This window comes from Amia ocellicauda, chromosome 4, assembly GCF_036373705.1.
Source record: "Amia ocellicauda isolate fAmiCal2 chromosome 4, fAmiCal2.hap1, whole genome shotgun sequence".
NCBI classification, from domain to species: Eukaryota; Metazoa; Chordata; class Actinopteri; order Amiiformes; family Amiidae; genus Amia; species Amia ocellicauda.
This window is the reverse complement of record NC_089853.1, coordinates 7886905-7901885: the sequence shown is the minus strand read 5'-3', so window position 1 is coordinate 7901885 and position 14981 is coordinate 7886905. Positions and strand designations below refer to the sequence as shown.

The 14981-nt window shown below is 48.6% G+C and overlaps 2 protein-coding genes across 6 annotated transcripts in view; both read left to right on the top strand.

Annotated features, from left to right (window-relative positions):
* The first annotated feature begins 679 nt into the window (after positions 1-679).
* Positions 680-8327, top strand: tph1a (tryptophan hydroxylase 1 (tryptophan 5-monooxygenase) a). 2 transcript variants are annotated; one of them, XM_066700827.1, is made up of 11 exons: positions 680-1325; positions 4688-4825; positions 5092-5275; positions 5600-5700; positions 5819-5886; positions 6134-6330; positions 6446-6581; positions 6735-6861; positions 7004-7099; positions 7329-7462; positions 7576-8327. In XM_066700827.1, the coding sequence occupies exons 1-11, from the start codon at positions 1236-1238 to the stop codon at positions 7748-7750; spliced, it is 1446 nt and encodes a 481-aa protein (XP_066556924.1). In that variant the 5' UTR covers positions 680-1235; the 3' UTR covers positions 7751-8327. The 2 variants fall into 2 exon arrangements, with proteins under 2 accessions (XP_066556924.1, XP_066556923.1); XM_066700826.1 differs by lacking the exon at positions 680-1325 and adding an exon at positions 2514-2670.
* A 2772-nt stretch (positions 8328-11099) lies between these two features.
* sergef (secretion regulating guanine nucleotide exchange factor) overlaps positions 11100-14981 on the top strand; it is a 23936-nt gene continuing 20054 nt past the window's right edge. For 3 of the 4 annotated variants that reach the window (XR_010816537.1, XM_066700823.1, XM_066700822.1), the window contains exons 1-3: positions 13108-14298; positions 14613-14675; positions 14796-14960. Coding sequence is in view for 3 of the 4 variants with exons in the window: in XM_066700823.1 (XP_066556920.1) it covers positions 13557-14298; positions 14613-14675; positions 14796-14960 (970 nt within the window). In the remaining variant the exon portion in view is untranslated. The other variant, XM_066700824.1, reaches the window with a different exon arrangement.

Sequence of the window (14981 nt, the reverse complement as noted above, 5' to 3'; positions counted from 1 at the left end):
TTTACCAGGCAGCACACAGGGCGCCAGTGGAGCCGGCCTTTAAACGACACAGAACAGGCACATTCTACAGGAAACGACACAGAAACTCTGCGGTCGCAATACTCTTTATGTGCGGAAGACATGACTTGTAAAAGCGGTCAGAACTGCGCCTGTATTTGTTCATTTAGTTGTTGTATTCGCCATTTGAGAGATGCTGTACAGGCTACTAAACATATCGTTGTTAAGTAACAAATAATTGAAAACAGTCGCATTCCAGCGCCTTGACTGTGCAGAGCAGCAGCGACCACCGACCACCGACCACCAGCACCGAGAATCGGACACCTGTGGTCAGGAAACACAGTCATAGCATCACCTGGCCCTTACCTGGTTAAATAAAGGTTTTAATTTAAAGCGTTATCCTGCCCGGGCCAAGGCGAACAAATAATGCGGGCATGATTGTGAAGGTTAAAGTTATAATCCATGAGCTGGTGAACGGAGGCTACCTTTGGCTACACGGGTTGCCTTTGGAGAGAAAAGGAAAAGAAAGAAATAAAAGAAAGGAACAAACGTTTTAAAAATAAACACTAGTGTGTCATTTTCGCTTTATTTTGAGGGTACTGTACTGTGCAGGTGCAGTATAATGGGGGCTGCAGGGGGGGCAGGAAAGTTCAACAGAAGCGCTTCAATGGGAGTGCCAGTGTAGCAGGGCGCATGAGTCAGACCCACAGGAAACAATGCGAATACCAACAGAAGCTCATAAATAAAGAAGAGCAAATGTTCTGTTTGCTGCTTGTAATTTTCCAAGAAGCGGAAAGTCGTCATTCCCGTCTCTGTTTGGTGGTTATTGCCTCCCCCCCCCCCGCCTTGTGTTTTCCCTATATTTTTTTGTTGCTTTTCTTGATGTGCAACCCGAATGAATCGGTCCAGGTTCCCTTCTCTCTCCTCATTAATTCCCCGTGACGCGAGCAGGTCCTGCTCTTTTTCCGTTTGCTCTACAGGGCGAGATTACCGCCCCCCACGGCGCTGCAGCTCAATAAATACCTGCGCAGAGCCGCTCCTCATCCGCACACAGCGGCAGATCTCTCTCTGTCTCTCTCTGTGTCTCTCTCTCTGTCTCTCCACCGTCCTGAGTTTGACACCCACTCCGCGGAGACACCCGAGCAGCGCCGAGTCCCGGGCCGAGTTCAGCACCTCCAGCACAGGCTCCAGAGGCGGGGGTCCAGAGACACAGGCTCAGGCACACACGGGGGTCCGGCATGTACTCCAGCAGGGTCGAGGCGCCGCGCAGAGGGAGGTCTTTCGACTCCATGAACTCTGCTTTCGAAGAGAAGCAGCTCAACGATGAGGTAAGAACTTTTTAAAAGTATCTTCTTCTGATTCTTCGTCTTCTTGTGATTAGTATTCAATTGCATTAGTATTATTATTTTATGTGTTTACTGGTTTGCATATCTTGAACCATGTTCTCTGAAGATGTAATGATGCCAGTCGGGAGTCGGCTCTCTGTAATCCCTCCATCAGTCACCCCTCAGTCAGTCGGTCAGTGATTGGGCTGGTCTGATTCTGCTAAAGGAGCTTTGCGTCAGGCGCTGAGAAGGTCAGGCGGTGTGAGGAGGAGAGGGGCTGCTGGAGAACGGCTAAATACATACATGCATACATACATACACACATAACACGAATGAGTTGTATAATAATAGTAGTGGTTGCATGACGGAAACAATGCCCTGGCCAAAGTACAGTCGGATGCACAATTGTTTGTACCTCTGCTTCAGTTCGATAACAAATGAAAAGTGCATGTGTCAACGCGATGTCAACGTGCAATGAATCACTGAGTATCCATTTTTAATAGAACCTATTCGATCTCATCATTAATGTGCTATGTGTTCTAAGTGGTCTGTTCCTGGTGTGAAGTTTTCTAGAGAATTAAGTCAGGGGAGAGACTTCAGGTGCGTCTTATCCTGGGTTGAAGCGAAGGCCGTGTGGCAGCTCTTTCATTTATGAATTGTATAATGATGATGATGATGATGATGATGTAGCTTCCCCGCAGTCTGTTACAATGTGTTAGTTACCCTGTTTTTAGTTCGCCTGGTAGTTTACACGACGGTCGTCTGAATGTACTGAAGTTATTTTATATACCTAATTATGCATTTCATATACGTATCTGTCTGTACAGATAATATTCCTACACAGCGCCCGTGTTAAAAATGTGCATGTGGCACAGCGGACAGGGGCACAAGGGCATCCGAGAGAGAGAGGCCTGCAGGGCAAAGCTTCGGAAACTCTGCTGTCTCTTATTTATTTATGTATGTATGTATGTATGTATGTATGTATGTATGTATGTATTTATTTGGATTTATTTGAGAGAGAGAGCGAGGTGGGGGGTATGCTAACCAGACAGATTAATTACAGTTTGTCCAGGTGCGAAAAAAACCTGTAAACCCGTGTGAGATTAGGCTAAGAGGGGTCTAATAATAGGCTTCCCAGCTCTGCAAATGGGATTGCTTTAAGCTGGATGAGACGCCCGTGTGTCCGAGGCGCTCTGGGCGGGCGCTGATGTCGGTCCTGCTCGGCCCGGCTCTGCGGGCTGTCTGGTGGGCGATGCTTTCGGGGGTCCGTCTGGTTCGGCGTCTGCGGACGGACACGGCAGCCGCCCTGCTCCCCGGGCGCCACACGACTCCTGGACAAATGCAATATGTTTGTATTGATTTACTTGCTCTTGTCCTTCTGCTGTACAGTCTTATTAAAAGTAGCAGTATTAGTGTCAGTATAAATGATTAGTAGAAAGTTACAATTATGTGTGACTTTGCGTGTCTATGTCTTGTTCTTAATCTCAAATATTATTATTATTATTAATAATAATAATAATAATAATATATTGTAATGAACAGGTGAGGGTCTGCGGTCAGTTTTAGCCCATGTGCGTCTTCCTAGCGGTGGCACAGACTGGAGCTTCAGGAGGTGCAGCTGGACGCGTGTGAATGGGATTTTATTGAACTGTCTGCAGTGTCGCGCCAGTGGATATCACCTATATATATATATATATATAAAGATTATTATTTCTTATTTGCAAACCGGTAGTAAAGTGTGTGTGTCTGTATGTCTGCAGATAACTATACTAGAAAAAATAGGTTAACATCTGGACTCTGGAGTGCAGGGTTGTGGGTTGTACCCTTGAGCAAGGTGCTTTACCTAGATTGCTCCAGTAAGTGCCCAGCTGTATAAATGGGTACAAATGTAAAAATAATGTGATACGTTGTAACAATTGTAAGTCACCCTTGATAAGGGTGTCTGCTAAGAAATCGAGTAATAATAATATACAGACCTATACATGTATATAAAAGGTTTGAGTCTACGATGCCCTGAAGCAGACATGTATGCTACTGTATTATTGATACGCCAGACTGCAGCTCTTGCATACAGAGTTCAAACAGCCTGGAACACCCATTGTGTGTGTGTGTGTGTGTGTGTGTGTGTGTGTGTGTGTGCGCGCGCATCATATCAATAGACATGATTTGTTTCTGTGTGGACGCGCTCTGTCGACACCCAAATGAGCAGCGTGCGGGGGGCTATCCGGTCACAGGCGACACACTTGGCCCTGACTGCGCTGTCTCCAGCCCGCCAGCCACAATCAGCTGTCGCATAACGTGACCCACACCGTGTATTGCTGTGTTACGGTTTTATTGCGTTAGTGTATAAACTCCTTTGTTTGACTTAGTGATCAAATTCTTACGGAGCAACGGCTTGTGCAAACAGGCAGCCCTCCTGCGTGCAAACAGCGGCGAACAGAGCCGTGCAAATTGAAAAGCGAGCCAAGCCTCCTGTCAACACGCCTTTAATCTGAATGTAAACCAACGAGCCGCTCTAATTAGCACAGGGCCGCTGCGCAAACACGGTGCGGTTGCGCTATCGCAGCTATCTTGAGCGCATACTGGGAAACGATTATGCAGTGCGTGTAGGCCTGGATAATAATCATAATCATCATAATAAGGTCCGTTTGTGACAGTATTTTGCATTTGCACACTCACCATAGAGATAGCATTATCTCTGGCCCATATAGTAAGTGACAAGCCCATATGTATTAGGTAAGTATTGGAAGTCATATTTATATTAGATCTACATCACTGGTCTGTGTGTATGTGTTTTTCAGTGTGTGTTTGTGTGTGTGTGTCTCTCTGTGTGTACTGGCTTCTGTTTTATGGAGAGACACGATCAGACCTCCACTTTGCTAGAATGCATTTAGCAGTGCCAGGTAATATAGGCTGGGGAAAGAGGTATGAGATGAGAAATGACAGAACTATTCGCTGCTATTATTATTATTATAATGATTATTATGCGTTGTGTGGCGGGTGGCAGCTCTGGCACACAGAGACTCCCCTCACACATCCACAGATCAGCTGCTGCATGCTGACAGGATGTCTAGCCTGGACTCTGGCTCCCTCTTGTGGTACAGGGCGTGAATTTACCTTGTGCCCTTACAAGATTGTTATTGGGATACAAGATACACTGATTCAATTATACTCTTCACCTGTCTCTCTCTCTCTCCTTCTCTATCCCCCTCTCTCTTTTCATTTCTCTCACTCACCGCTTCTCTTGCTTTTCAAGTGAAAGGTTTTATTTGAATGACAGCTCTTGCTACAGGTCGATACGAGACACAATCATATTCTCTGCCTCCCCTTCTCTCCCGTCCTCTTCCTCCACTCCTCTGTCACAGATGAACCGCTCCACCTTCAGTAAGATCGATGAGAACAAGGACAATAGGAGTGAGACGAGCGGGCGCGGCCGGGCGGCGGTCGTCTTCTCGCTGAAGAACGAGGTGGGCGGCCTCGTCAAGGCCCTCAAACTCTTCCAGGTCAGCCTGATCTACCGTGTGTGTTATGGTGTGTGAGGGTCTGGTTCAGTGTGTGTGTTATTGTGTGAGTGTGTGCTACAGTGTGTGTGTGTGAAAGAGAGAGAGAGAGAGAGAGAGTGCACCTTTGGAAGTTGGTTCTCCATGGTCCTCAACACACAGAAACATAGATTTAATTTTGAGTCGTACAGAATTATTCAAATAACCTATGTGTGTCTCTGTCCCCCCCCCCCCTATGTGTGTGTGTATGTGTGTGTGTTTGTGCGCAGGAGAACCATGTAAACCTGGTGCACATCGAGTCCCGGAAGTCCAAGCGCCGCAACTCTGAGTTCGAGATCTTCGTGGACTGTGACAGCGACCGGGAGCAACTCGCCGACCTGATCCACCTGCTGCGCTCCCACGTGCACGAGGTCACGGCCCACCCCCCCGACAACTCCTGCCTGTCGGACCAAGGTACACTGCCACCCCGCCCTATACTGCCATTCTCCTCCTCCTCTTCCCTCTTCTACTCTAATGCTCTCCTCCTCTCCTCCCTTAATCCCCTCCATCCTCTCTTACTGTGCTGCTATCCTCCTCCTCCTTCTCCTCCTTCCTGTTTCTTCTCCCTCGTCCTTCACTTCTGTCCTCCTATGCACCTCTTCTCCTCCTCTCCCCTGGCTGTGCAGCCCCGATGCACAGAGAGGGCACATTGCTTGTTGGCCTGGTTGATTGGCTGATCGATTTGATTCGGCGTTTTGATTACTGACTGATGTCCTGCTCCCGTGTTGATCCCTGCAGACATGGAGAATGTTCCCTGGTTTCCCAAGAAGATCTCTGACCTGGATAAGTGTGCCAACCGCGTGCTGATGTACGGCTCAGACCTGGACGCTGACCACCCGGTGAGATTGCAGCCCCTGTCCGTCTCTCTCTCTCTCTGTCTCTGTCTCTCTCGGTCTTGTGATGTGGAACGACACACACAGCCAGGCTCTGTTTGAACGCCCATCTTCTCTCTTGCAGGGCTTCAAAGACAACGTGTACAGGAAGAGGAGGAAGTACTTTGCTGACCTGGCGATGAGTTACAGACAGTGAGTTTCTCCTCTGTTCCCTGTATTTGTTGGGTTTTCCCTGAGATGCCGCTGGCCTGCCTGCCTCTCTCTGAGTGGCTGGGCTGTGGAATCAATTAAGAATAATAGTTAATCGTTAATAAATAATAATCATGTCATCCACCGAGAGAAGTAGCCTTTTTATCTAAATCTCACATTCTCTCTTGTTTCTCTTCCTCTCCACCGTCCTCTCCTCTCCTCTCTTCTTCCCTCGCTTGCTCTCTCTCAGCGGGGAGCCCATCCCGCGCATCGAGTTCACGGAGGAGGAGGTGCGGACTTGGGGCACGGTGTACCGGGAGCTCAACAAGCTGTACCCCAGCCACGCCTGCCGAGAGTACCTGAAGAACTTGCCCCTGCTGGCAAAGCACTGCGGCTGCCGGGAGGACAACATCCCCCAGCTGGAGGACGTGTCTCGCTTCCTGCGCGGTGAGAGGGAGGAGGCTGTGCGTCTCAGGGAGTCACTTCCCTGTGTTGTGTAGTTGTGTGAGTCAGTCTCTCAGTGCGTGACGGCCCGGTGTGATGTTGTGCCGTTTTGTTTCAGAGCGCACCGGCTTCACTATCCGCCCAGTCGCCGGGTACCTCTCCCCGCGGGACTTCCTGGCCGGCCTGGCGTTCCGGGTGTTTCACTGCACACAGTATGTCCGGCACAGCTCCGACCCGCTGTACACCCCCGAGCCGTGAGTACCGCCCCCACAACAATTTCTTTGGGGAATCATAATAAAAATTTAAAAGCATGTCCTGTTTATCAAACCTCCACAAACTATTCTCACTTTTATAACTCTGTCTCTCCTGGTCTCATGTCTGTGTCTCTGTGTGTCTCTGTGTCGCAGGGACACTTGTCACGAGCTGCTGGGCCACGTCCCCCTGCTGGCTGAGCCCAGCTTCGCCCAGTTCTCTCAGGAGATCGGCCTGGCCTCCCTGGGAGCCTCTGACGATGCCGTGCAGAAACTGGCCACGGTGAGAGGGAAATGCAGAACCATACTCTCCTCTCCTCTCCTCTCCTCTCCTCTCTCTCTCTCTCTCTCTCTCTCTCTCTCTCTCTCTCTCTCTCTCTCTCTGTGCTGTGTGTGACTCCTCTCTCGCTCTCTCTGTGTTGCAGTGTTACTTCTTCACGGTGGAGTTTGGGCTGTGTAAACAGGAGGGGAGGCTGAGGGCCTATGGAGCTGGTCTGCTCTCCTCCATCAGTGAGCTCAGGGTAAGTTTATTTAAAGTACAGCACAGGCACAGCTCAGAGTACAGTAAAGAGTACAGAGCGCCATATTGCAGTATAGTAGATTATAGTACAGTGCAGTATAGTGTAGTATAGTTTGGAATATTGAGACATGGTATAATATGGTACTGGAAGAGGTTCGTGTCTGAATGTGACGGTGGGGTGTTTGATTCTAATCTCTGATCTCCTCTTCTCTCCTCCCTCCTCTCTCCAGCACGCTCTTTCTGGCAATGCCAAGATCATGCCCTTTGACCCCAAGGTCACCTGCAACCAGGAATGCATCATCACCACCTTCCAGGACGTCTACTTTGTGTCGGAGAGCTTTGAGGAGGCCAAGGTCAAAATGAGGTGAGCACTTTCTGTCTCTTCTTCTCTGTCTCACTCTGTCTTTCTGTGTCCCTCTCGCCCTGTGTACTGTGTGCTGTGTGTAACTGTGTCCCTCTCTCCCTGTGTGCTGTCAGGGAATTTGCGAAGACAATCCGGCGGCCGTTCACAGTGCGCTACAACCCGTACACCCAGAGCGTGGAGGTGCTGCGCGACATGCTGAGTCTGCACAGCCTGGTGGAGGAGCTGCGGCATGAGCTGGACATCGTGGGCGACGCACTGCACCGCCTCAACACGCAGCTGGGCGTCTGAGCACACCCTGAACACCTTGAACACCCCGACCCCCACACTGACCACACTGCGCCCTCAACACCCTGAACACACACTGAGCACTCCACACTGAACTCTCCACATGGCACCTCTTCCTCCACCTCATCTTCATTCCCCGCTCCCTCAGTAACAGCCAAAGAAGCCGCAGTATCAGGCAGGAGCCCGTGCTGATCTGTGCTGTAAAGGAACATAGCTTCTTATTTATTAATTTTTGTCTCCTATCTTTTGAAATGTCCCGTGCTTGCTTTCCCAGGGTCCTATATCTCAAACACAGACTTTAGTTTGAATTCTGTAAGGAATTAACAAGAAGTCATGAAGGTTGTTGAACACAGCCAGAGGGTTTGCAGACCTGGTCCTGGAGAGCTGTAGTTTGCATGTGCGTGTGCAGCTTTTAAACGTGTTCGGAACGAGCCCAGTAACGCAGTTCAGACTGAGCCGACTGTGTCAGCCAGCGCTGCGGAGGAGACCGGGACAGGATGCTTTGTGTTGTTTCTTCTGGATTTCCCACCCTGTATTTTTTCTGTCATTCCGCCATTGAAAATAAAAATCCTGTACCCTGTTTGTTTCAAAGGCGTGTACATGTACACTGTTCATGCGAGTGTGAGTGCTTGTGCACGCAAATGTTTCGTGTTGTTACCCAATGCTGTAGGTGTGTGAGGTGCTGGGCTGGGCTGTTGTGTCGGTGCCCTCTGCCTCTCTGCTGTCTGTCTGGGGGGCCAGTGCGAGTGGCGTATCTGCAGCGGTACTGGAAGAGAGTCACAGCAGAGTGAAGACAGTGGAGCGCCGGACTGGAGTCGTTAGACTGTGGATGTTCAGTACCCCCGAAGGTTGTGTAATAAATTGGCACTTTAAACCAAGCAGAGCTGTGTGTCTCTTGCTGATGCAGGTTCTCTTGGCAACAGTCTTTAGAAAAACCAAACACAAAATTATCATTATTATTATTAGTAGTAGCAATATATATTTTTTAATTGATAAGAAAAAGATTGATTTATAACAGATTGAAAGTTCAGACAATGCCATCCAAACCAGATGGGGCCAGACACACATGATGGACTGATGGATGGGCAGCAGACAAATGGAGAGTTTGTGTAGACACACACAACAGACACAGAAAATAATAACACAGATACACACACACACACACACATTCCCTGAGAAATTGTGGTTTTAGGTTTGTGTGTAGGACTGGAGCTGTAATGGTAGAAATTTAGTAAACATAAGTATCAATCAATCAATCAATTTTTATTTGTATAGCGCCCTTCGCAGGGTAGCCACAGAATGCTTTACAGACTGGTAAACATACAACAAACTTACAGCAAAATAAAATAATACATAAATACAATAAAATAAAATATAGACATGATCTAGAATAAAGTGAGTGAACATTTAAGTAAATAAACCATTTAGGCACGGAGGAGAGAAAAACAAAAAAACTCCTATGGATGGCATGTAGGAGAAAATGAATCTGTGGTGGTCCACGGCTTAGGGCCTAGGCCTAATGGTTGCCTCCCCTCCAGTCAGTATAGTTATTACAGCAGCAAGGAGATCAGAAAGTTCTTTATCGGTGCTGCTGGCTGTGCTCTTCCTCTGGAGGAGGCCTCTCGCTGGCCATCGGGGGTGGGGGGGTTGGACCATCAACAGACTTTGGGTTGCGATGGCTCGTCAGACCTTGGTTGTGGATGCCCCGTTGACCCTCCGTGGTGAGATGCTTCTGGGATGGGTTGTGCCTCATCAGACTTCCATGGTGGGGCATGAGGTGCCTCGTTGGACCCTCAGAGGAGGCTGTTGCTGGAAGACAAGAAGGCAGTCGTGCTCAGATACTCGTCATGCAGTGCAGGACATTTCCAAAGACAGTTGTGCAATTGCATGTCCATGGCACACCGGCGGCACTATGGGCTAGAAAAACAGAGACTAAACAGATGAGTCTTCAGCCGTGATTTAAAGGCTAAGACAGAGGGGGCATCTCTTATATTGGCTGGAACATCGTTCCACAGCTTTGGGGCCCTATAACTGAATGCTCTACCACCTGCGCTTTTTTTGTGTATTTTGGGGAGCGCTAAGTAACCGGCTTCCTGTGATCTCAATGGCCGACCTGGAGTGTATTCCATAAGGAGATCTTTTAAGTAGGGAGGTGCCATTCCCTTTAGTGCTTTAAATGTTAGTAAGAGAACTTTAAAGTCTATCTTGTAGTGCACGGGCAGCCAGTGAAGAGAAGATAATACTGGAGTGATGTGTTCATGTTTTTTTGTTTTTGTTAGGATTCTTGCAGCAGCATTTTGGACTGAAGTGCAGAAATAGCTCTGTTTGTGCTGCCTGACAGAATGGCATTACAGTAATCCAATCTAGATGTAACAAATGCATGTATCAATTTCTCAGTGTCCTGTAACGAGAGGAATTGTCTCAGTCTAGCAATGTTTCTAAGCTGGAGGAAGGAGGATCTCGACACATTCTGAATGTGTGATTCAAAAGATAGATTATGATCACAGATGACACCCAGGTTTCATGCCATCTCCTTAGTGGAGAAATTAAAGTTATCATTACTCAGTTTTGTTAGTGCATAATGAACAGTTCGATTTTTGTCTCCTAAAATTAGGACTTCTGTTTTGTCAGAATTAAGAAAAAAAATGTCATCCATGTTTTAATCTCAAACAGACAGCAAATTAGTTTTTCTAGGTCTATGGTATTGTTAGGATTTACTGACAGATATAATTGTGTGTATATTATGTAAAGTATGGTGTTGTGTGTTAAAAACACATTACATATAGTGTGGTTTACCATGGTAAAATCACAGGAACATGTAGTAATGCATAAACACAGTGTTGTGTACCAAGCTAAAAATCAGAGTAGAGTTTGATGTGGAGTAGGCCTACTGTGGTAACAACACAGTACAATGTAGTTTGCTGCACTGTGGTGAAAACACGGTAAAGTGTAGAATGTGGTAATCTGGGGTGGGGAACGATAAAGTGTTGTGTAGTGTACTATGGTAACCTATTGACACAGTAAGGTGTCAAAAACTTTTAATTCTCTACCTCCATAGTGACTACAAGTCACTAGTGATAAGACTCCATAGTGACTACATTCTGTGTTGACATCACACTTCAACCACACACAAATAATCACAGCTCTCCTCTGCTGACACACTCAGTGAAGTGCAGTTTTTGAAAACCCGCCGACTGCAGCTCAAAGGGGTTGGAATTCAGTTTCAATCCTGGGAATACATTTCATCAAATTGGAGTTTCCGGCTCTTGGCCACACTCAACATGGCGGAGCGCCTGACCCAACGCAGCGCGCACCACTTCCTGTTCCGTGCGGAAGTGCCGTCCATCACACGTGTGGGTTTGTTGACATCCATGGAGGCCGGCGAGCCGGCGTGCGGGCCGCAGTGTCTGTTCACCTGGGTCAGTATGCGCCCCGTGTCCTACAGCGGGACACAGGGACGCGTTTCTGTGTGTGTGTGGAGGGGGTTCATAGTAGGACCGAAGAAACAATGTGGAAATCTGCTTCATCTCTGCTAAACTTGCGGTGTAGTTAAACGAGAAAACTGCACAAACACACATATCTGTCCTTCTGTCTGTCTATCTCTTGATTTTTAAAACGTTAAAAATTGCTTTCACACCTATGTTGTGTTGCACACACACACACATATTATTATTATTAATTTATTTATTGGCAGACGACCTTATCTAGGGCGATTAACAGATTATTAGAGCAATGTGAAAGTGAAATAATACAGTATACAATAAACACAAACATACACACATAAACACAAACATACACATACCTTTAAGCGTACAAATATCTGCACATACATACACATACCTGCACAAACACATATACACATAAACACAAACATGAACACAAACACAAACAGACACATACCTGCACACACACACCTACACACTCAGCTACTCTTCCAGACCACCGTGCCCGTCTCTCCTGCAGGGGGCGAACAGCTATGGGCAGCTGGGCCGTGGGGGGCAGCAGGACCAGTCCGAGCCCGGTGCTGTGGCGGGGGAGGAGGCAGCGGCACCCCGGGGGCTCGTTGGCGCTGTGGGGGGGGGCGGACACTCGGCACTGCTGACTGGTAAGAGACTGACTCTGTCTCTCTCTATTGGTCTGTCTGCCTTTTACTCTGCATTTCTGTGTGTGTGTGTGTCTCTTGGTCTGTGTGACTCTAATGTGTGTCTTTCTGTCTGTTTCTGTGTGTGTGTGTGTCTTCCTGTCTGCGACTCTAAAACCTGTGTCTGTGTGCCTGCAGCTGCGGGGGAGCTGTGGGTGTGCGGACAGAACCACCGAGGGCAGCTGGGCCTCGGCCACACCAGCGACGTATTGACCTTTCAGCTCTGTCCCGGGCCGGCGGGGCGCGTGGTGCGGCAGGTGGCCTGTGGCTGGGATTTCACCCTCCTGCTGATGGGTGAGAGAGGGAGAGAGTGACCCGGTGAACAGACGAGTGCAGAGGCGACCTTGGCACCAGGCCACGGGTATTAACGCTGGCACTGGTGTGTAATCTGGGCTGGGCTGGGTCATGTGAAGTGGGCTAAAGGGCAAAATTGCAAGACCCATGCACACACACAACCGCCCCAGTGTCTAGTCAGAGGATCGTGTCTGTCTGTATGTTAGACTAGACTCTGTAAGTGTGTCTGCTCTCCAGCTTACAGGATTGACCTTGACGCCTGTGCTGGGATTTGGCCACTGTCTCCCCCCCACAGTGAGAGAGAGCCAGGCTGTGCTGTCTGGCCAGAGACGCAGTTGTGTGGCGCAGGCGGGGCAGCCTGGTGTCCTGTGTCCCGTCGTGCAGTCCAGACCTCACAAAACACACACAATGATTTATAACAGGACTATTGCTAATATTTATGTTCATTCATTAAGATATATCAATGTTAAAAATGCTTTAAAGGGTTGATGTATAATGTACTCCCTTTCCCACCCCCTCTCTCTCTGTCTGTCTCCTTCACTCCCCCTCTCTCCCTGTCCTTCTCTAACCTCTCTCTCTTTCTCTCTCCCTGTTTAGAAGGCGGTGTTGTCTATTCTTGTGGCTCCAATGTGTTCGGGCAGCTCGGAGTCCCTGGACTCCCAGGACACGGCACCCAGCCCCGGCACGTCCAGGTGTGAGAGTGAGAGAGAGAGAGAGTATATGTGTCTGGCTGGGTGTGAGTGTGTGTCTGGGTGATGTCCAGCTGAATACAATGTGGAGGTCTTGTTAATGTGATTGTGTAAACAGTAGATGAAACTGCGGGTCAGGTGTGATGTTATTCCATCTCTGTGTTCAGTCTCTGTGTGAGGAGGTGACAGGAGTGGCTGCTGGGCTGAGACACTCAATGGCCGTCACAGGTGGGTCTGTCACTCTCTCACTCTGTCACTGCCACACTCCATTTCAGTTTCAGGTGCTTTATTGGCATGACTAACAGATCTGCAGTGCTGCCAAAGCAATTCAACATTATATGTATATATATTTATATACACCGATCAGCCATAACAGTATGACCACGACAGGTGAACTGGCGACAGGGTCATGGGCGGCCAAGGCTCATTGATGCACGTGGGGAGCGAAGGCTGGCCCGTGTGGTCCGATCCACCAGACGAGCTACTGTAGCTTAAATTGCTGAAAAAGTTAATGTTGGTTCTGATAGAAAGGTGTCAGAACACACAGTGCATCGCAGTTTGTTGCGTATGGGGCTGCGTAGCCGCAGACCAGTCAGGGTGCCCATGCTGACCCCTGTCCACTGCCGAAAGCGCCTACAATGGGCACATTGGACCACGGAGCAATGGAAGAAGGTGGCCTGGTCTGATGAATCACGAGTTCAAGGTGTTGACTTGGCCTCCAAATTCCCCAGATCTCAATCCAATCGAGCATCTGTGGGATGTGCTGGATAAACAAGTCCGATCCATGGAGGCCCCACCTCGCAACTTACAGGACTTAAAGGATCTGCTGCTAATGTCTTGCTGCCAGATACCACAGCACACCTTCAGAGGTCTAGTGGAGTCCATGCCTCGACGGGTCAGGGCTGTTTTGGGCGCCATACACTATATTAGGCAGGTGGTCATAATGTTATGGCTGATCGGTGTATATATATACACCGATCAGCCGATCACCGATCAGGAATATATATATATATATATATATATGGAAAATAAAATTTGCTATGTATTACGGGACAAAAACAGACAAATTCAAATAATCTACATAAACATACATGTAGTTTTTTTTTTAATAATCAAACACAGACCTAACGAGAGATACATCAGAATAACAATTGTGTCAACAATCAGCACAATTCCTCTGCCAGGCTGGTCTGTGTGTTGTGTCCCGTGTCCCGGTGTCCTCAGGCTGTCCTGCTTTTTCTCTCACTCTGTGTGTCTCTGTGTATGTGTGTGTGTGTCTCTGTCTGTGTGTGTCTGTGTTTGTGTGTGTGCAGGATCGGGTCGAGTGTATCAGTGGGGGACGGGTCTGGCCAGTGAAGCGAGACGGGCTCTACACCCTGACCCGGTTCCGGCCCATCTCAGCGCCAAGGAGCCCAGTGTGGTACCAGGTCAGACCCCTCTTCAGTCAATCAATCAATCCATTTTTATTTGTATAGCGCCCTTCGCATGTTTCGAGTGGTAAACATAAAGCAAATGTACAGCAAAATAAAATACATAAATACAATAAAGTAAAATAAATATATGCCTGTAAACAGTTTACATGATCTAAAATAAAGTAAGTAAGTGTGTTGTGTCTGTCCCTCTGTGTCTCCCATGGCCCAGTCAGAGCACAATAAACTTTGGCTGAATGGATGTATTGATAGATTGACTGATGTATTGATCGCTGTGTGGTCACTGATCATCCTGCTGCTCTCCTGCGCAGGGCTGGAGCATGTGACTGCGGTGGCGGTGGCGGCCGGATCCAGTCACTGTGTGTGTCTCGCAGGTGAGTCCTGTGTCTCCTGTCACTCCCACCAGCTGTCCACGTCTCGCCACAGTAGAGAGGAGTGTATTTTGTCCTTGCAGTGTGACTGAGGGTCTGTGTTTTGTCTCCTGTGCTGAGCAGCAGGTGGCGCTGTGCTCCTGTGGGGCAGTAACAGACACGGGCAGCTGGGCGCCCCTCTCGCTGGGCCTTTCCTGTCCCGGCCACGGAGTCTGGACCGGGCCACACTGGGCGGGGGGGCGGTGGTGGCTGTGTGGAGCGGCTGGACTCACCTGGTGGCCAAGACAGGTGAGCTGGGGGTTGGGGCAG

Coding starts and splice junctions, on each gene's coding strand:
- tph1a (XM_066700826.1), top strand. CDS start 2,530: ATGTCGGTCCTGCTCGGCCCGGCTCTGCGGGCTGTCTGGTGGGCGATG. Junction 5,276..5,599: donor CTCCTGCCTGTCGGACCAAG/GTACACTGCCAC, acceptor TGATCCCTGCAG/ACATGGAGAATGTTCCCTGG. Junction 6,862..7,003: donor CCGTGCAGAAACTGGCCACG/GTGAGAGGGAAA, acceptor TCTGTGTTGCAG/TGTTACTTCTTCACGGTGGA.